This window comes from Corvus hawaiiensis, chromosome 4, assembly GCF_020740725.1.
Source record: "Corvus hawaiiensis isolate bCorHaw1 chromosome 4, bCorHaw1.pri.cur, whole genome shotgun sequence".
In the NCBI taxonomy this organism is placed as follows: domain Eukaryota; kingdom Metazoa; phylum Chordata; class Aves; order Passeriformes; family Corvidae; genus Corvus; species Corvus hawaiiensis.
The window spans coordinates 1398513-1420343 of record NC_063216.1 but is presented as its reverse complement, the minus strand read 5'-3'; the positions used below and the strand labels follow the sequence as shown (position 1 = coordinate 1420343).

Genomic DNA, 21831 nt, shown 5'->3' with positions numbered 1-21831 from the left:
TTATTTGAAGTTGTGGATCATTGCTCTGTGGGACTTCTCTCCCCCCCCAGATTGTGCTCTAAGATAATATTTGATAAGTAAAAGCAGTAACTCACAATAGTCACTTCTTTTACTCCCTGCCACAATTCAGCACTTTACAAAGAATTTGCAAGAGTTCCTTTCACTGAACTGAAAAAAACACCACAGTGTTACATCCTTTTCCTGAGCTTCAACAGAGAAATTCAGGATATTTCTTTACTCTTTCAATCCCATCAGTGTAGGATTTCTCAAAGAAGGAAGCATTTCCAAACAACCCAAATTTGGATACAATTTTGATACTGGAGCACTAACAATTGCCACCACCTTAAAACCACTTGGGCCACATCCTGCAGCACTTACACTCACTCAGGTAAAATGCTAATCAACCTAAATAGTGACTTCAAATCAACAAGGACTTCATTTCACATACTGTCGCTTTTCATTTTTAATAAGGATGGATTTCTGAAGTCCACATCAGCTTCCTTCACAGGCAATTAAGGTAATTTTTGATCCTAAATAATCCAGTTTTTAATTGTAATCTATTTCTGAAACACACTTTCATCTTAATATATTGCATTTTGTTGGTGATGGAACCCCCTTCTATCTTCCCATGGTAAGCAAAATGGTTTTTCTAATATCATTTGCCTTTGTTTTCATTTGAAAGGTCTCATCTCTATTGCTCGTGTTCTGATACTTGGTATATTCTCTTCTTTAATAAACAGTAATTCAACTACTGCTCTTCATATTCTATAACCATAAAAAACACAGAATTTTTTAAAAATTGTTTTCTTTGTAATATCTAGTAACACAAAAGCCACTCCAAAACCTAGGCTGGAAGAAAATATTTTCAGCTAAATTACATTATCAAATTTCATGCAATTTTTATTAACAATATGAACTAAAATCTGGTTTGGTTTTTCATACTGAAGTGGTACATCTGATCTTCTCAGGCACAAATGCTATTTTTAAATAAAAAACTGCTTCTATAAATATTTCAGCTTTAAACACCCATAATTCAGTTTCTCCTTTTTTTTACATCTAGAATTGCAGCAGGGCCTTGGAGAGGTTAAACAACTACAAAAACCCCTAACATCCACTTAATGACTGCTAGTAGCATTTCCCCGTGTTCAAAGCAGACTGTCCATAATTCAGAGGACAAGACAAGGTCACGGATAAACATCAGTGAACTGTGTCTGCTTTTGCAAGTTCCACACAAAAATAGTGCATCCCTAGGAACACAAAACAGACATAATAGATTGGTTCACATCAGAACACACATAAACACAAGAAGCTAATCATCTTTTGATTGCAAGAGGCTCTGGCTCAATGATTTTGCAACAGTAGCAGCAGTCTCCTTTTGTATAGGGTTAAAAGAAAGGGAAAAAGTTGCTTTGTGGCTTTAAGCAATCAGAATTTATGCCAGGATGAAATTAAGCTCTTTGTAGACGAAAGTAAAAGGCTGCATTTGGCCTGCTACCATCTACACACTTGGCAGAACTGGACCCACAAAACTACAGTGCACATCACGAAGGCATCACCAACTGGATTATCCTCTCCCACCAGAAAACACCCATGCAGCAGGGTGGGAAGGAAGCTGTTTTCCACCACCTTATTTCTTCTGAGTGTAAAAAGCGATCCCAGGAGGGACTGAGGGTACCACTTACCTCTGTGTACCACCGAATATCCAAAAAAGCAAAAAGCACCCTGCACTGCCCTCCCTACACAACCTCCCTTCAGCTCTGATCAGGGAATACACCCACCAAGTGACCTGAGCCATGTGCTCCCCCATAAAGTGGGGAGGGAAAACCACATGAAACCATGAACTCAGTGAGTAAAATGTCATCCTGTGAGAGGCCAACATGTGGAAGTTACTACAAGCGGTGCATAAAGAAGGTGCTCCTGAATAATTTACTCTCACAATAACAAAACATTGAGGAAAAGAGTGCTGTCACCCTGAATCCCCAAGTGACAATGACTACTGAATACTCAGAGAAAGATTAATGACTTCTGAAATACTCAAAGCCTTTGTTATCAGACACTTGCTCCTAGTCAGTTCCAAAGGATAAGCCAGAGTACACCATAAAATGCACTGTATTTAAATAGGAGATTTACCAGCTGTCCCACCTTTGCCCCCACCCTCCCCCCCAAAAAAGGAAAAAACATACAACATATTTTACTTTTGTTTTTCCAATACTCAGTGCTGTTTAAGGTATCAATTCATTGCATCTTCTGCATACTTTCCTCGTGGTCTATCATTCTTACCCCTACTCAGCTTTCTGGGTTCAGATCACATTTAAGAAACACACACTTGACATCTCCTTGCTAAACTCTCCATGAGGGAAACTACATCATTTGCACACAACACTGTCAATATTTTGACTGGCAAACTTGCTAAATACTGGAAATATTTCTGAAAAAAACGTTCCTATTTTTTCACCAGCAGAAAATCATCTAGACAGATGATATATTAGGTATCTTCAGAGGTATTTCATTAATATGGGCAAATCTGTGAGTGTAAAGAGGTTAATAACTTCACCAAGTTACACGAGATAAACTACTGGACAGTGCATTAGAAATAGAAGGTAAAAATGATTGTAAATGCAGAATGACCATGGTCATTGAAATAAGAATCCAAAGCAAAATGTACACAAACATGATCAGCATTGATTAAAAAAAAAAAAATTCCTAAAAGCTACAGGCCTACAGCTAAAATACATTCAAAATTTTCCTCTTGCAAATTTTTTCTTGAGAGTATCCATTTAACTTCCAGTCAATAGACTCTCTTTAAAGAAAGGGCACCAAGAGAGTCCTCTATTAGAAGCTATCCATAATTACTTCCAAGTTAATCTTTGCCTTGAGAAGCGTTTTTCTAGACCAGGTATCCCAGGTGATCGTGGCTTTGCCCTAGCCAGACCAGAATGGTGGAAGTGAATATCTAAAGTAGTGAATATCTGAAATAGCTGAAGTCTGGTATTCACTAACCAGGCACCTGGGCAGGACATGCCCAGGCATTCCCTACAATGGAACGTGGAGGCTAAAAGAACCCATACATTTTTGCAACTAAGCAAGGTTTTTGTGACTGTGCAAGCAATAAGAGACCTTAATCAAAAGTTACTGAAGTCACAGGGCCACACTGACCTCAGTGAATATTGCAGCCATCCTAAACAAAAATGGAACTATTAAGTATTCCCTAGATCTGCAGTTTCAAAGGTTAACAGGAAGGACTTGGTAAATTATTTCATCTCTAACCACAAACACTGGTTGCCTCTTCACTCGCATTGACCAAATGCAGCCTTTCCCACCCTATTTTTATTTCAAAATAAGATGAATATAGTATTTCTGCATCTCACTGAGGTATTCGTGAAGTTGAGACCTTGTAATGAAAGAACTGAAAATCCACATGAGCTACAGTGTTACTAAATGGTACTCTGTAGTTTGATTTTCATTTAAAAATAACCCCTCTTTAACACAACATAAGTACAAGGCAACACTACTACAAGGCTTTCTTTTCAGTTTTTGATAACAAACTTCTAGCTGTTTGGATTGAAATTTCTCAGGTTGGAGGTTGACTTTATTCTGCAGGTTTCTGGAGAAAAAAATCAGTCATTTTTAAAAGAAGGGTAAGAAGTGCTTTATCCCACAATATTCAAAAATTCACACACTAGAAATTCCCAATGAAAATGGGTAATAAATGCTTCAGAGCCAGGACTTGCAATCTGATGAGCAACGTTGCCCAGATTTCAAGGCCTTCTGTCATGTACATGACTTGAATCTTGTCAAGTTAAAGTTCCATAAAGGAATTGTGACTTCCATATGCTCAGTATGCTATAGGGCCAGAACCATCCCAGAACACACAAGGCACTGACCTTAAAAACTAACTGGAACTTCATACCTGGCTCTCTACACACTTCTGCAGGCGTAGCCCCTGTTTTTTCCTCAGGGCTGACATAAGAGTGTGACCACCTGCACTTGTCACCAGTTACTCCTGGTTTCCAAATGGTAAAATAAGGGCTATGAACAGAAATGTTTCAGCTGTTTTAATAAACTGTGCAGTAAAAACCATTTTGCTTATTTGAATTTGGGGGTAGGTGAAAGTGTGTGTTTCAGGAGATGCACACCAAGAAAATGACATCCAAAAGGCTCTGAATGATACAAGAATGAAGCCTCTGTGAGTAAAATCCTCACTCTGTTTCCATGGAATTATAATATTTACATTATGTTCAAGTACTACTTCCTGACAGAACCCCTGGAATACCTTACTTCTGTGACACTGATTTATCTTCTCTACCTTTGGAACTAAAAGACTGAGTGAAGAGGTTGTATTTACAGTGAAATCCCTTTCCCTAGGAAAAAGGCGCATCTCTGTAGTGAACCACTCTGTTAAGTCCCAGCAGGAGTCAGAGTCTTGGCTGATGGACAACAGGGAAGAGCAGTTTGAACATAGTTTTTCCAACTATGATGTCATGGCCATTTAGAGACAACCACCCTGTCATTTGGTACTCCAAATCAAGCTGTAATCCTCCTTCCTATGCAAGAACTCGGTGATGGTTCAATGAAGGCGACTAAGGAAAATTAATTTTCCATCAATTAGAGAGGGACAAAGGCTGTTCTTGCATGTACTTCTCTAATAGAATGCCTTGATGGCCAAATTCAATAAAAGTTGAAAAAAAAAAAGCTAGGAATTTGGGCCTTGGAAGACAGAACTCAACTTTTACAATCATCCTCAAAAGGTGATTTTTCAGCTGTAGATTATCAGCTGTTCTTCTGGGACACTAAATACCTCTATGAGCCCAGACCTTCAACGACCTAATTATTCTGTCTTATTTTTCAGTAATCTCTTGTTTTCCTTGTCCTTTGGTAGGATAAGGAAATGTCCTACTTTTTGACAGTGTCCTCATGAATGCCCTATCCTCAAAAAGGGGAGGAAAAAAATACCCCAACCATGTGGAATACTTCCAGTCATGAACCTGTGCCTATTGATGGTGCATAGTAAGAGCACAGAGAACGCTCTTCCCATTTTATAACCTGTTGCACTTCCACGTTTGTAACGTCACAAGGAGTATTTTTTTACTAAAAGGGGGGTTTTTTTAAGCTTTATATCAGCTGAAACATGCAATAGCTTGTACTATACCACATCCCCATTTAATCTCTGAGGATGTAACATAGAGGTGTGTAGCTGACTCATTTCCCCACATGACAACTTTCTGGTGTCCTGGACAGTCATAAACTTCAGTTTTCCAATCATACAAAATATCTCCTCCCCTCATTTGCTTCCCTTTGCTTTGTTTAGAATGAGTGACCGAAACAAGATGGTCATTTTCACAAGGCATTCCTTTTTCCTCACACCAGACACAAAACAATGTATTAAAAATCAAATACACGCGGAAGAATTGAACATGACCTGAAAAGCCGTTTCTAACCTAATTTCACAAAGGTCACTAACTGCTCTGTACATGTACACAAGGACACTCAAAAATCCTAACAGTGGGCTGGGCCTGCATTCCAAAAAGTCATCTTGACCTTCTAATCCCTTTCCCTGGAATAATGCTCTCTGATACACGGCTCGAAAGTCCACGTACCAGAGGCTGGGCAACAATTGACTATGAACAGTACAGTCAGTTCACTTCCCCAGAACAAACAGCAATACCTGCTCTTATTAGCCTTTTTACTCTCCTGAGAATCTTTATGTAATGTTGCATTAGTAGCCTTTACTAAATTAGAAAACCAGAAGGGAAGATAAATCAATATGAATGTACGTTTGCTGATATTGATTTTTCCTCTCATAGTCAGCATGGGAATATTGTGGCTCCTATTAATACAAGGAGTGGAAAAGTGTTGGATGGTTCTGTTTGGATAATTACCCAGTAGTTTGGGAAACTTATTCAAACTTCTTTAGTCTGTAATTTTGAACTAGACACTTCATGAAATCAACTCCTTCTCATGAATAATCATGTTAATATGTCGATGACAATTTCTTGATGTGGCTTATCAAGAAGATGGCTGGGAGAGGCATTCAGCCTGCTATTCATAAAAAAAGGATGAGGAGCTGGGCGGTGTGAAGGTCAAGGGCAGCCTAGGCTGCAGCAAACACAGCATTCTGCAGTTCAACATCCTGGAACAAGTTGAGCAAGAGAAATACTGGAATCACAGCTTTGGAATTCGGACCATATTTCGGCTTGTTTAGGAATGGGCTGTGGGGGATCCCTTAGAAGCCAGCCCTGCTGGGTTAAGTGACCCAGGACATGTGGTTGGTCCTCATGGAGCCCCTTTTGAGTGCACAGGTCAGTCTGACAGGCAGGAAGCGAGCACGGATGAACAGGGAACTCCCATCTCAGCTCAAGAACATGGAGGTGGAAGGCCAATGCCAAAGCTCAGACGTAGATGGAAAAACTGAGAGATTAACGGGAAGAAGGGCTGCTGTAAGTACTTTGGCAGCAAAGGGAAGGCTGGGAAGAATATGGTCCCACAGCTCAGTCTGGCAGGGAAAGCAGTGAGAGAGGACATGCATGAGGCTCAGGTACTCAATGACTGTTTTGCCTTACATCTTTTCCTGTTTATTTTTGGGTTTAGAGGGGTTGTTTGGGGTTTTTTGTGGGGAAGGAGTTTAGCTCCTGGTAAGGTTTGTCTTTAGGCCTTCAGAGTCTCCAAGCCCAGTGTCAGTCAGTGGGAGAGGAGCACTTAAGCCAGTAGGACATACCCAGATCCTTGGAACAACATGAGCTGTATCTGAAGGTGTGGAGAAAGGAGGCCAGTGTCAATGAAAGCTGTCCTCTCATTTTTGAAAGGTCAGGACTATCAGGTGAGGTTTTTGATGAATAGCAAGACAAACACCATATCCATCTCCAAGAAGGAGGAGCCAAGGAGCTGTAGGGCAGTCAACCTAACTTCAGTTCCTGGAAAACTCGTGGAGTAAGTCATCTTAGAAGCCATATCCAAGCACATAAAGGATAAAAAGGAACAGCCAGGTTGGAATGACCACAGACACACAGTGCCACACCAACCTGACTACCTTCTATGGTAAGATCACTGGCTCTGTGGACAAGGAGAGGGTAATGGGTGCCACTTACCTTGACTTTAGCACGACTTTTGACAGTCTCCCATACAACTTTGTGGCTCAGTTGCAGAGCTGTAATATAGGTGTGGAAGAAAGATGAAAACTTCCCTGGACTGGCACAAATTGCAAATGCCAAACCCTGCCCCTGGGATGGAATAATCCCATGCACTAGGAGAGGTTGGGAAGCAGCTTTGCAGAAAAGAGCCAGGTGTCGTGGCAGACAAAAAGCTGAACATGAGCAAGTAGCATGCCCTGGCTGTGAGGGAGGCCAACCACATCCTGGACCTACTCAACAAGGATGTTGCCAGCAGGCCACAGGGAAGTCATTCCGTGAGACCACCACTGGAATGCCCCATCTAGTTTGGGGCTGCTCAGTACAAGACACTGCAATAAGAACAAGTCCAGAGCCTCTAAGAGAATTAGGGGGCTGAGTGTATGAGTACAGGCTGAGAGAACTGGGCTAAGATTGAAGAAGAGATTACTTACATTACTTGTTGCTGTCTTCAGGGGGTCAAGAGGAGGGTATAGAGCAGTTGGTGCCTGCCTCTTATCAGAGGTGCACAGCAAAAGGATGAGAGGCAGCAGACAAGTCATAAAGGAAGAAACTCCCATTAGATGCAGGGAAAAGAATTTTTCTTATGAGGGTAGTAAGACACTGGAATAGGTCGCCCAGAAATGCTGTGGAATCTCCATTGCTGTTGCTACTACTTTAGTTTTAGCCAAAGATCTGTTCAGAAACATTTTTACAGAAAAGGCAAATTGGGGATCTTTTTCTCCTGTTACTCTAGCAGTTGAAGTACAGTATTCTCATTCACAGAACAAAGATCATATTCCTCAGTACCACAGGACAGCTCAGAATCAATGCAACTACAGAACTAATGTGGTTATCATTCTCCCCCAGTACAGCAAGCTGGATTTGCCATGTGAAAGGAAAAACCCATAAGTCAGGCGATCTTATTCACTTACACTGAATGAAAATGGAGTCATCACTGATGGACCCAATGCAGATAAGAGGCAATCAAACTTCAGGAAAGCTTTACATTGTCTCATTGCTTGAAATTTTTAGTGATAAGTAAAATGAGCCTCTCTCTCCTTTTGGGCCTGTGGGTTTTTTGCATACAATCACACATATTACCTAAAGCTCAGACAAAACAGCTTGGTTTATATAATTTTTGCAAACAGCAATATCGAAGATAGAATGTTAAAAATAGTACCCCACACCTTTTCCTTCCTCTGGATCCTAAACCCCAATTCAAACCACAGTCTCTATTGACATACTTTTAGGATAAGTATGACTTTCAGGATAAAATGTAACTGCTGTTTGTAAGCTGGAGTTAATGACACCTAGACATTTGAAAATGTTAGACCGCATCATCTCTCTTGGAACTGTACAGAGGGCTTCTACATCTTGTGGCAACTGTTGCCAAGTAGTAGGGAAAACAGAGATGCTTTCTAGCAGGCTTTATCATTTCATAAATGCTTCCTCAATCATTACAACTTTTTTCTCGGTGATCAATCAACTTCTCCCACAACTGTTAAGTCTACATCTCTTTCTTCCTCGAGAGAAAATGTCTGTTGGTCTGTATCCCTCAGAAACCCCTCGGAGACAAAGAGACAGAAAATGTGTGTGATGCTGTATCTGCTTTCCAATTGCTCAGTGCTGCATGAGGGGAGACTCTCCATAGGTTCTGTTCCATAGCAGCAGCCACTTCCAACTAGGTCACATCACAACCAGCAATTAAAGTCACCCAAAAAATGGCTGTGGCAGAAGGACAGTTCTTGGTAATGACAGCACACTGTTTACCCATCCTTGTGCTCAGCATTTTCCTTCCATCAAAACACTCCTCTTACTCCATTTCCAGTTGTAAAATCTACCTGAATTTTCCTGCCCTGAGACCTACATGAAATGTCCTTTCCATTTCATTTTCTTCCTAGCAGGTGTCCCATTCTGGCTGCAAACCTCCTTCAGTTCTGCCTGCATGCTAATGCTGCCTTCCACTCCACCACGGCAGGTCTTGCTCCACCTCAGCCCTGCCTCCTGTAGTCCATCCCAAGCTTCCTGGTCCTTCTGTCCCCTCATGACACCAGCTGGGGCTCATGCATCCCACCTGCCCAGTCTGGATGTTCCTGTACTGCACCAACAATGACACAACACTCTCAGCAGTTTTCTTCCAATCCTCGCCTCCCCTCCACAATTGTGCTGAACAACACGACCTCCAGATGCCCCTTTCAACCTGAACCCTTCTGCAATTCTGAGAGCACCAAGAAATGCTGTATTAGCTGACCTTTTAATAACAGAACTCCCTCAGAAGCCATGTAAAACAGTTGCAGAAGGATCTTTCCTTAAAGCTGAGTAGCAAGTCAAAAGTAAATAACAAAAAACCCCCAACAAAAATGCCCTGAACCCGATTTAGTTGTACACAGTCTTGGTAGGTTTACTAGTGCCTCGATGACACAGCAATTTCACTGTAGATAAGAAAGCAAGCTCAGCTGAATATTGTAAGATTAATTTAGGATGATAATAAAATTAACAGATTTGGGCAGTCCAGCATGAAAAATAAGAGGGGGGAAAAAAAGAAACCCTGTCCTGTTACTCCTCATGGAAGCTTTCCTTTGAAAAATCCATGCAGTTCATGTTTCTGTCAGGCGAGGTAATATGCCTGTAAATCTAATCTGACAGAAGAAGCAGCACAGCATCGCCAGAAAATGACAAAATCAGATTGCAAGACAGGGACAGCCGAATGCCTTCACAGTTCTCAGAATCTACTGAGAGAAACAAATTCACACAACTGTAATAAACCCAGACTCAGACACTTGCTGGAGGTTTGTGGTGATAATACCTTTAGTTTCCACTTCAAAATCTCATTCAAAAGTGCTTAAATCTTCTACTGAGTGCCTGATGGAAGGTGCTTTTGCCCAAATCCAACCCTTCTAAAAACCAGAGATAGACTGCATTTATTGTTTCCAAGGGCAACACTTCAAATGTTACCAAGTTTTATTTTCTGGTACAGTTACACAAATCTGAACTCCTTTTTCTACCCAGGCCTTTCTCCTCATACCCACAAACCTTAAAGCAACACAAATAATGACCAGAATGAAGCTTTAAAAAAAAAATGAAACATTTTTACTCTTCAGGAAGCTGCAGGTAACTGCATTTGAAGCATAGAGGTAATTGTGGATCCTTATTGCAACATGCTGCATAACAAAAGAAAAAAAAAAAGGTCAAATTTCGGCTTGAAAGGAAGCTTACTTTAAAACAAATCTCTCCTTCATATTTTCTAGCCAAATAAAGCCAGTAACAAATAAAAATGATCACCCAAAGTGTTGTGCCAAAATATAAAGAACATGCTATTATAGTTTAGGTGATCTCACCTTAAAAGACACTTAAAATAGCTTTTAAGGCTAACTTTAACCACAGAAGGTATATTTGTGAGAGCCTTCAGCAGCTCTGCCCACCTGGAGGAGCAGAGCTGAAATAGCCATTAGCACCACAAGAATTTCCCCACAGCAATATCCACGGGCAGCCATCAAAAATACAAAAGCAATGGGGGAATATTTACAACAGAAACTTCCCTTTATTTGCTTGGTTGCTTTAAGTTTAGGGATCCTTCCTTATATCATCATTTATCTGCTCTCTGAAATTCAGTATTGTTACTCTTCATTTGCTTATGTCTAAAGCCATGAAATGCTGTGTCAGCCTTTAACACCAACATTCTTCATTTCAAAAACAAACAAACACGACAGCAAAACCCAAGAAGAGGCTTCTGTCGCTTGAGAAGGAAATAATGCAAATTCTCTTAATAAAGTAACACTGTGACAGCTAAAAGCATGAAGTTATTCAGACTTTCTCCTTCCACTTCCTCAATTAGCTCAAACAAAAGCTGGTGGGAACGTTTAGAACTCATAACAAGATATTTTGGCACCACAGGCACAGCTCCCCAGCACCACCAGACTCTCTGCAGCAGCAACAGTGGCTCTGTGATGACTCCATTCCCTTCACAGGGCAAGAGCTGCTATGCCAGGTGAGGTGTAAAAATGAGGTCCTGACTTAATGTAATTATCTGATGGAACTTTCCATACTAGGAATTAATTAAATGGGGCCATCTTCTCTGGAACTGGTTGGAAAACACCTCTTTTAGAGCAACAGGTGTTTGATTCTGCCAAATTAAATGGTGATTAGCAGGGAGATGTGGTTGGAAAGGTATTATCTTAGGGAAGATATAATTGCTACTGAATCTTATTAACCTGTGGGAAATAGCAGGACTGCCTGATCCTTTTCAATATTTTGGTTGTTTGTCTAGCCAAACAGCTGAGCAAAGAATGAAACTGATGGCCCCAAACAGTTTATGTCAGTTTGTCAGGACAGCAATAAAGTAATGGCTATCAATAATTTTTAATGAACTTCAGCCCATACAGTTGTGGTAACAAAATCACAGAAAAAGATCACACACTGGCTCCAAATGGCTGCCTTCTCATGATAAAATCTAGTGTCAAATTTTAACTGTGATTAAAGTGGTATGGGGGTGGAAGTAAAGGAATTTGCAAAGTTAAACCTTACGAGAAATGCTGCTGAAGTCAGTGTATTCTGTTGCATTAAATAAATAAAGGAGGAGGAAAAAGCCTTCTGTAAGTTCTGACAGTATTTCTTCTTTGCTATAGCAGGAAAATCAACAATATATGTGTGGAACATTATCAGCATTCGAGAGAGACTGGAGGATGAAATCTAGACTTTTATTAAGAGATCTGACAGAATCATACTCACAAATGTATAGCTATAGAAGTCAGGCAAATTTGGGGGATAAAGGCAACACAACCAGGAAAAATATTCCACACAAAAAACATTCCACATATCTTCTTTAGGTTTATCATATTCTCATTTCTGGTCATCTAAAGATAAGACACTGAAATTACATAGTTGCTTAAAACATTGAAAATCTCACACTGATAAATTTTTTTACTGATTAAATGTACACAAGGAAGACTTTTTCTTTTCCTGAATAACACTACAATTCAATGCAGTTCGATTGGTATAGACTCTCCCTTCCTCCACCTGAAATAAGTCTTTTCCTGGTGTTAAACTTGCTTTTCCAGCTTGGATTGTGCCCTCTGAAAAGTGACTGAAGGTAAATCTGAAAGAATTTTTCACTCCACAAGTATAAGATGTAGACAGGAATTTAGAAAGAAAAAAATGTAGCTCTACTAATGATTGTGGGTAACTCTCCTCTAGCTCTCCTCAAGCTAGGCCACGGGCAAGAACTAGGCCTATAAAAAAGGTAAAAGCTCAGTACCTTGCAAATAAATGCATAGCAAAAGAGGAAGTAAAGAGATATATTTTGCTAAATGATTCTGATAGTAAGTCAGTCAAAGAGAAAAAAGTCCTTTGGTAAAAACCTAGGCTCTTACATGCAGGAAAAATGTAACCCTCAACTGAAAATCATAGTAAATTACAGTTAATTATTATGTGTAATATCAGCATTCCAAATCCAACAATGCTAAAGAACACTATCCCATTCCTGGGTGGACTAGCATTTGCAGAAATTCTCAAAACTTCACCAGGGAGCCACATTGCAGACAAGCACGTGCCTGCTAAGAACCCAGTGTGCCGGGGTTTATCTGGGGGCAGGGGGGAGCTGTTTAGAATTGGAATGAAAGCAGCCAGATTTAGCTCTAGTGCAGAGAGAGAGTATTTTAATAACAGCAGCAGATGAAACTATAATGGTCTGACCCTACACTCATGAAGGAGCCTTCAGCAAGCAACAAATTCCTAATGAAAAGACTCAAATTGTTTTAACCATTAGGGCTGCAGTTAAGAAGTGGTCTCAGAGAGTGACGGAGACTTTGAACTTTTGAGCATGAGGAAAGTATTCCAGTGCAATCTACTGAAAGCCTTCATAAATGTGGCCTGAAAAGACCACGTATTTCAGTTGAGCCTGGGAAGGGATGCAGCCAGACTCCAGCTCAAAGCACAGGGCTCTGGTTCCCAAAGGGGGACAGGCGCCCTGCTGCAGCACTGAAGGCACACGCCCAGGAATACGTGGAGCACGGATAACCAAGCCTTGTTGGATCATCCTGGCTCCACCAGAGCAACCTGCTGCTCCCAGGAAACCAGCGTGCTGGAAGGCATCACGCAAACGTGTTTCAGTGGCCCTGCATGAGTAAGGGGAACTTATTAGTGCTGCCTCAGCAAGCTCTCCTCCAGCAGGGGCAGCAGTGGTGCTACCAGTCAGAGTGAGAAGAAAATGATGGCAGCCTTTGGGAAGGAATGAAAATGAAGAGGCAACTACCATGCAATAACAACTCCAAAGGGGCTGGGGAAGAGGAAGTGAGGCAAATGAGGTGCTCAACACTACACTGGCTCAAGATTGCTGCTGTTTATCAGAAACAGGTGCAGCTCAGAGAAAGGAGCAAATGTGGGCAGGTAGGCAGGCAGCCGGGGAGGCTGTGAGCTCAGCAGTGCTGCAAACACTTGTTCCTCACACAGTTCACTTCCACCATCTGTCTGGTTCACACTGAGGCCACGGACACACCTGTGCCAGGCCAGAACCAAGGTGCCAGCACGGCAGGACTGAACGCCTGGGACCTGGGGCAGGGCTGGCACACGCTCAGCAGTGCCACCAAATACATCCGCAGAGAAGCACACGCTCAGTGCCAATGATTTGCTGGAGGAAGCATGCCTGAATCTTTACAAGTGTCACAGATTCTTGACTGTGAAGGTTTAACAACTGCTGGAACAACCCTCGTGAAAAGGTTCGGCCTAAGCATCTCCACATTTGTTTTAAAGGAGACCTTCCAAATGTCATGCTGCATGGATTTCACCTTAAATTGGTGTGAATATTACCTACACAAAATCCTCTTCATACCATATCAAAAGCAAGATGTGGTTGGGGTTTTTTTAACAGAACACTATCCAGGTAGGTAGAAGACAAAAAAGTGACATTCTAATTATATACTTCATGGAATTATGACGTTTTGAAAGCTAGAAAATTACTTTGTTTCATAAACAAAATTACAGCAAAATCACTCTGACTCGATTTTATAGTTATTATGAACTACCGGATTACTGACTGTGAGAGAAAGAACCATAGTTTAAAGAATCAATGTTTTTAAGCTGTGACGTTTTTGCTGAAACATCCTTAAGTTTTTAGACACAGTGAGAATTCACAGTGTTTCTCTTTTTAACAGCATCCTGTTTCATTGGAAAAGTTTTAGTCTACTCTCAAGTGATCCCATAAAGCAGGGCAGAATTAATGGCTTTATTAAGTGTATTTACTTCAGGCTAAATGGAAGGAGCAATTACATCCCACTTATGCAGGAAAACAGCTGGAACCAGCTGAAGGTACCTCAGGGTGCAACAGAAAATATAAAAAGGCCTGATCAGAAGCTTGACAGGTTTGCTGACTCAAAACACCACGTCTGTCCAGCTGTGTGAGAAAGGGGCACAGGGACCTGGGAGGGAGGTGGTAAAAAGCAGCTACAAACAGGGCACCAGAAACACACAGGCAAAATATCTGACAGGTCTGCTTCAAGATATTTAACCTCACAGCTGAATTTTCTTCCAGGGACCTCAAGGAAACAGGATGCTCTACAGCCTTCCTACAGCAAGAGAAGGGCACAGGAGATAACCTGGAGCCAGTCAGCCTCTCTAACACAACAGATGTGCAAGGCTTCGAGTATTGCTTACTGCTTGGCCTGGCAAAAGAGGCAACAACAGAAACAAGGTAAATTGTGACAACCAAAAGGCACCTTATTTCTGCCTCAAATATTTTTTTTCAGGCCTGCAATATACCTTCTATAATCTATATACTGCTTTCTCCTACACAGTAACAGTAACTTTTTAAATTCAAATAAATAGCCTTTCAAACACAATTTCTGCAGCGCACTCTTCCTTATGGGACCTTTTCAGTGTGCACCCCACCCAACCATCACCAAAAAAAAAAAAAAAAAAAAGAAGGAGAAAGCAGGGCACTTCTTTACTTCTTTAAAGTATTATTGTTGGAGGCAGGGAAAGCATCTGTGAAGGAAAAGTCCAGTACTGGGACTCCCAGAGTTTCACACTTCTAAGCCTTGGTGACAAGTTTGTACTTCGTGTTAGCAGGAGAATTGCTAAAGAATTGAAGATGATGGTAAACAGAAGCCCCAGCACGTGAGGAGGAATGTGCTTAAGGGTGCCTGGAAACTGTGAATTGAGAACTATTTAATCAGCAAAAAGAAACTAATGTGCATCCGTTAAAAACTTAAGCAACAGCTGACTTATCTTTCCTACTTACTACTTTTCCTCTTTTTTCTTTTTTTTGCCTTTCTACTCTGATCATGTCCAGACCAAGGACAGCAGTTTTCCTTGTCCACCATGAGCCCATGTATCTTCCTTGCTGTTACCGGATCTGCAGGTCAGCCAGAGCTTGGCAGTAGAACTGCTTAGAGCCATTTTCCTACCACAAGTATCACAAAAACACTTATAAAATTCTAAACTCTAAAGCTGTGTTTCATCACAGCCCCAAATGAAACAAGGTGGCTTTAGACAAGGAGGGAGAGTGAAACAGATTATAACTAGAGTACGCTCAGATGTTTCCTCTCCTAATACATGTTTGCAGAGCAAGCTGTAGGTCCTCATTCTTCGTGATGAAATTTTTAGTGGCCTTCTGAGATACAATAAAACCTACACAGTCTCTCCTAAGTCCCAAAACCCAGCCTTTCTTTCTGTCCTTTTTGACAACATGGCCATTCCTAACCCCGCTCAAGAGACTCACTGTCCCTACATGTAATGCTATGAATTCCCAGCTTGCTGTCCCTCAGTTCTCTCCTCTCCCCACTTCACACTGTGGCAGTCTTTTCCCTAGGCTTGCCCATTTGCTCTTGGAACAGATGCTGCTGCTCACTCTATCCCACAGGCTCCATCTGGCCTGGAGTGAGAAGAAGGGAAGAAAACACTATAGCAGACCTCATCCTCTCTGTCCAGCTACTGTCCTTTTAAAAATGTTGTGTCGGGAATATCGCAAACAATTAAGACAGCATCCACTACCACCACCTTGGTTCTTCCAGGGTACCTTGCTCTCTGGAATTAAATATATCACCCTACTGCTTCCATATAGGGAAGGTGGTAACTGCCTCCAGAACTGCTACATCAGTCTGAGGTGATGAGGTAAAAAAAATTTGCTCTTGCAGGGGTTCAGGCAAGAGAGTTAAGCAAATCTTTCCAATGTAAGTATGTACTGAGCTTATCTGCATGCCACATAAAGCTCACGTGTTTGCTGTAAACTGTTGGTACCAAAAGATTAATAATAAATATGTATGTCTGACGGGAAAATGTGGCAACTGAATCCTTGGTCTTGTCCATCTGTTGCTTGCTGTTTGTGTAACTCCATATTATAGTATGCCTGTTTAGGTTTCAGCTGCTTGCCGCACGTATGAGTATATATATAAATACGTGTGCGTGTGTATATATATCCACACGAGGGGTGTGTGCTGGTTTAGTTTGCAGCGCTGTTCCCCTCGGCTCGGTGCAGGGCTGTGTGTGTGCCAGCAAACACGGACTGCGTGTGCTCAGCGATCCCACCCCGCTCCTGGCCCGGGGCTGGAGCCGGGCTGAGCGCCCGGGAAGCGCACAGGAGCTCCCGGCCAGCGGCGCTTACAGACACACGGGCTGGACGGGCTCGGTGCTGCTCCCCGCGGGGACACCAGAGCGCCCACACGGAGCCACGGCCTTGTTCGGGCTGGGAGGGACCTGTGGGGGTCATCCCAGAGGAGGATGACCTGGAGCAGGTGGCACAGGAACGCGTCCAGGTGGGTTTGGGATGTCTCCAGAGAGACTCCATGACCACCCTGGGCAGCGTTCCAGGGCTCTGCCAGCCTCAGTGTAAAGTTCTGCGTGTTGAGGTGGAGCTCCTCGTGTTTTAGTTTGTGTCCGCTGCTCCTCCTCCTGTCGCTGGGCACCACTCAAGGCTGGCACTTTCCTCTTGGCACCTGCCTTGGAGATATTTACATGTATTGATGAGATCCCCCTTAGCCTTCTCTCTCCTGGACTAGACTCCTAAGGGATGAGTCCAGCCGGAGCAGGAGCGGGAGCACCGCAACCCTCCCAGCAGGACAGGGAGCCACACGCCGAGCCGGAGCTGCAGCCACCAGCCTCAACCCGGCACACGGCGTCGTGTGAGGGACGGTGTGTGCCTGCATGCTGTGTCCAGCTGCGGGCTCCCCACTCCCAGCGCCCCCGCGTCCCTCCCTCCCTCCGTCCGTCCGTCCGTCCGTCCGTCTCCGGCCCGCCCCTCGCCACCGCCCGCCATCCCGCGCGGCCGGCGCTCGGCGCTCGATTGCGGCGGCTGCTCTCGGGCGGGAGCCGGCGCGGCGCGGCTCGGCGGTGGATTGGTCGGGGCTGCGCGGCGGGCGCAAGATGGCGGCGGCGCTGGGCCGGGGGCTGGACATCAGCCTGGCGGCGCTGCGGCAGCACGACCCCTACATCAGCGGCATCGTGGACGTGGCCAGCCAGGTGGCGCTCTACACCTTCGGGCACCGCGCCAGCCAGTGGGTACGTGCGCGCCCCGCCCCGCCCCGCCCCGCCCCGCCCCCCGCGCGCGCCGGGGGCGGGGCCTCGCGGGACACGCCCCGCCCCCCGCCGGCCCCGCCCCCCGCCGTGGGCGAGGTGTGAGGGTGGGGAGCGGGAGGGGCTCCCCGGGGCTCCCCGGTTCGGCCGCTCTGGGCCCGCTGAGGGGCCCCGCGGTGCTCGGGAAGGCTCGGGGGGGGGGGGCTGCAGCGTGGAGGAGGTGTGCCGCGTGCAGCAGGGGCTGTGGAGGCTGGGGTTTAACCTCGGGTCATGGACGCCTGGGGTTTAATCTAGGATTATGGAGGCTGGAGTTTAGTGCGAGCCCATGGAGGGTTGTGGAGGCTGGAGTTTAGCCCAGGTCTCGTTTTTAAGCAAGGCCGTGGGAGAGTGGGGTGCAGCCCCGGGCTGTGGGCCTCAGGCGCTGCGCTGCCCTTCCAACAGCTGTAATGGAACCCAGGCGTGCCCGGGGGAGTGGTGGAGTCAGCAGTGCTAACAGCGCTGGTGTAAGATGCACGAATGGAATATCCATGGGGAAACTTTGGCTAATAGAACATTCAGGCTCGTTGCAGGTGGTTCTTGGCTTGTTGTAATGGTGAGGCTCAGGTCTTGTATTTGAAGAACCTGCCCAGTCTGCCTTCTGTGTTGTTTTCCCCCATTTCTGTCCCAAACATTCTGTTCCAAAGCAAGTGTCCTTTGGAAAGTCCTCTCTCTCCCTCTTGCCTGTGTGTTGTGCTCATGTGTAGCCTAGAATTAACCCAGTGCAATGGTGGTGTGCCTTTAGCATTTTCATACCTTACCTCGAAACTTGGGTCAGCTGCATGGTGACCTGTGCTAGCTCCAGCCTCTCCCCACCAGCCCATGAAGCTGGGTTTAGTTATTTTTTCCTGGCTTGGGTGAGACAGGTGTAACTGATGGTACTGGTAAAACAGAGGAAAGGGGGCTCACTGATGGTGAGCAAAACACTGCCCTGTCTTCAACTTCTTTAATGTTCCATTTCTGCAGGAGAAGACAGATGTGGAGGGAACGCTGTTTGTTTACACGAGGTGAGGAGGCTACATTTTAACCTAACGGGTGAAAGCTGTGGATATGGAAAAGCTGGCTGGAATGAAGTAAAATGCTTCCCCTTGCTCAAGGGTGAAAAGAAACTGAAACTAGCAGAAACAAAAGGAAAGTGGGGAAGAAAACACTCTGAAGGAGACATTACCTTGTATTTTGATAGGACTTCCAAATGTGATTTAAATCTCGGTATGGGTAAACTGTAGGAATTTTTTGTGTAAATTTAAATAAGATTTGCAGTTTAAAAGTGTCTGAACAAAAAGGAGTGAAATAAATAATGATATTGCTTAAAGGAAGGGAATGGCAGAGCTTTTGAAATATTGTGTTCCCTACTTGGGGAACTTTCATACTACCTGTGTCTATTCATTTTTCGTGCATAATACATCCAACATTTTGGGTGATTTTAATCCTTTCTTTTAGCAGCAACTCTGGTTGTGGCTTTCAGAGCATCATTTTTTACGGCATTTGTAAAAATGCACATAATGTTTTTTCTGTTGCAAAGCCTGCCTCATGCTGGGGTTTCCATGCTGGTGCCCCAGCATTTCTCTGTGACTGTTGTTAAAATCAGAAAGTTACACAGTCAGCAGGTCTTGCAGTAGCTGCTGGGGTATAAGGCCAAAGCATAAAGTTACTTTTTCAACTTTTATGTCAAAGAGGATCCGGTAGGAGAGCTGAGAAAGCAAGAGATGGTTTTGAGAAGACGAGAGGGGTGCGTGTGAGGTGACAGAGAGGCCCAAGAGCCTGTCAGCTTTGTGGGAAGTGGGAATGCTGGTTCCAGTCTTTCCGGCTCTCTTGTACCAGCAGTGGCAATGGTCATCAGTAATTTTTCTAAGCTGCTCTCAGGTGAGTGGAGATCAGATGCTGTTAAAATTACCACCACGAGAGGAAAGAAGCAGCCCTTTGTTGTGGTGGCAGTAGGTGGATGTGGCAACTTGTGTGCTGCAAAGCAGAAGCAGTGTTTCCTGGTATGTTGGTTTCAGAGCTCCAGAACTGACAACACGAAACCTGCTACTTCTGGTATTTGTTACCTTTCACTGTTCTTTTTGTTGCCTGAGGAAGTTTCCATTTAGGGCAGAGGTTACTGCCTGGCTGCCCTTTAGGCAGCAGTATGGAACAGGTTGTGAACTGAGAGTAACATCATCATCAGTTTTAACTTTCTGTGACTTCTGCAGAAAAGACATTGCCAACAGACATTTTGGCGACCACTGGTGTTGCCTTTGTTGCTTCTCATTACCATAATCACAATGTAAAATGACATTACTTGGGCTGGCTTATTTACTGCCCAGCTCATCTTTGTGAGTTCTGAGGAGCAGTTAAAAAGCCAGACTTCCAGCTGGGTTACTACCAGTGGAAGTGGACTGTTTGTTTGTTTTAAGTGAAATATTGACCCTTGCAAACAAGGATTCTTGTCAAAAATTTCCCTTTCGTTTATTTTTTGGTTGACACCAATCCTGTAATACAGGTTCCTGTGTTTTGGTTCCATAGAGAAATCCACACACCAGCAATTAAGCAGAGATGGCACTTTCCCCCAGTATTTAGCCATCTTATTTTCCTTTGTTGCCAAACTTGGTTTGAAAGGAGTATTTCCTGTCAGGATCATGATAAGTTTCACAGTTCACTTTTATCTGAGAGACTTGACACGTAATCCCCATGAATGAGCATAATGATTTAGAGTCATAGAGTGGTTCAGGTTCATCGTTTATCAGGGATCATTCATGGCTGGGGGAGGATTCACAGCTGCTCTGGGGCAGCCCGTTTCAGTTCCTCACATGGTCACTTTTGTCCTTATGCTTTAGGTGGTACAGAACATTCTCTCTTTGATGACTGTTAGTATCTGCAGTTGTTAACCTGGGTGCTGAAAAGTTTGCTTGCTCTGACTTGTTTTATTTGCTGCCCTCTTGTCCAGTGAGGAACTATAGGGCAGATGGTGGCATTGGATCATGTGATGCTGAGGGTCTGTTTATTCCTCATGTATCATGTAGGGCTTTGTCATAATTAAAAGGATTAACGAAACTGCAAGAGTCAATTGTTATTTCCTTGGCAACAAAACTAGATTTTTGTAGCATCTCCTAGAAATAAATAAATAATGAATTTGGAGCACTACACAGCAAAGAAATTCTCATTATTTCCTTTTTCCTCGACTCGGTGGGGTTTCTACTTGTTCCTTTTCAGATCGGCTTCTCCAAGGCATGGTTTCACAATCATGAACAGACTGAGCATGGAAAATCGAACAGAACCTATTACTAAAGACCTTGATTTCCAGCTACAGGACCCCTTCCTACTCTACAGAAATGCCAGGTGTAAGTATGTGACACGTTGGGTTAAATGCTGGAGTTGGGTTCCCTTCAGTCTGTTCTTGGTTAAGGTAGTCCAAGTGCTTAGACTGCAGCTTCCACGGGCTGAAATTGAAGGAATGCATTTTGCTTTTTTGGTGTGCTGAGAGAGAAGAATTGCTCAGTGCTCCCTAAAATGCCACTCTGCTAAAGAAAGTGTTAGAATGAGCTTAGGAGTAATCTCCTCGTTCCACTGACAAATTTGGATCCTTATGGTTGCGTGTCTGTGATGGGCTGCGAGAGACAGAGAAAGTCTCTGTGTGCATGTGTTTTCTGAATATACCCCAGTCAGTGCTGGGAAGTCTCAGTGTAATATTTGTAGTCTTGATTTTCTGCATAAAAATAGACAAATGCAGCCAATCCAAACCCTGTGTTCTGCTTCAGCTCCAAAATACTGTTCTTGGAGCACGCTGGAAGGCAGGTTGCTTCTCAACTATTAGGCGTAACTCTTGACAACATAATGCTGAGTCTAATTTAAACCCCGCTGAAAGACAAAGTTATTACTTTGGGCTTTCTGTTTATATTGCATGATTATCTTTGCACAAGAATTAGCAAGTGTCAGGCAAGCTCAGAAATGAGTGGAAGATGTGAGGAAGCTCACTTGTGCATGCAGATCCGCACACAGACTGTTACAATGTGCAGGGAGCAGTTGTAAATCCACAGTTCGTAGCTGTGCTTGAAGCAGAGCTGTAGCACATGATCTGGGCTTTGTCCTTTATGCATAAAATCAGATTGCACAAGTGGTTTATGTGAACTGTGATGCTCAAGTGTTCCCTCTGGGTGAAGGAAAGGCAAAAGCAATCTGTGGCTTGCAAAGCAGCCCAATTTGATAA

The 21831-nt window shown here is 43.6% G+C and overlaps 2 protein-coding genes across 28 annotated transcripts in view; one reads left to right on the top strand and one right to left on the bottom strand.

Annotated features, from left to right (window-relative positions):
* The window catches only part of CACNA1C (calcium voltage-gated channel subunit alpha1 C), a 465784-nt gene that overhangs the window by 435958 nt on the left and 7995 nt on the right, over positions 1 to 21831 (bottom strand). The gene's annotated exons all lie outside the window — the stretch shown is intronic.
* The window catches only part of DCP1B (decapping mRNA 1B), a 41174-nt gene continuing 36788 nt past the window's right edge, over positions 17446 to 21831 (top strand). Inside the window, exons 1-3 of one of the 2 annotated variants that reach the window (XM_048301201.1) lie at positions 17446 to 17594; positions 18612 to 18652; positions 20838 to 20965. In XM_048301201.1, coding sequence (XP_048157158.1) covers positions 17460 to 17594; positions 18612 to 18652; positions 20838 to 20965 — 304 coding nt within the window. In that variant the 5' untranslated portion in view covers positions 17446 to 17459. Of the gene's footprint in view, positions 17595 to 17939; positions 18202 to 18611; positions 18653 to 20837; positions 20966 to 21831 lie in introns of those variants that run through there. The other variant, XM_048301202.1, reaches the window with a different exon arrangement.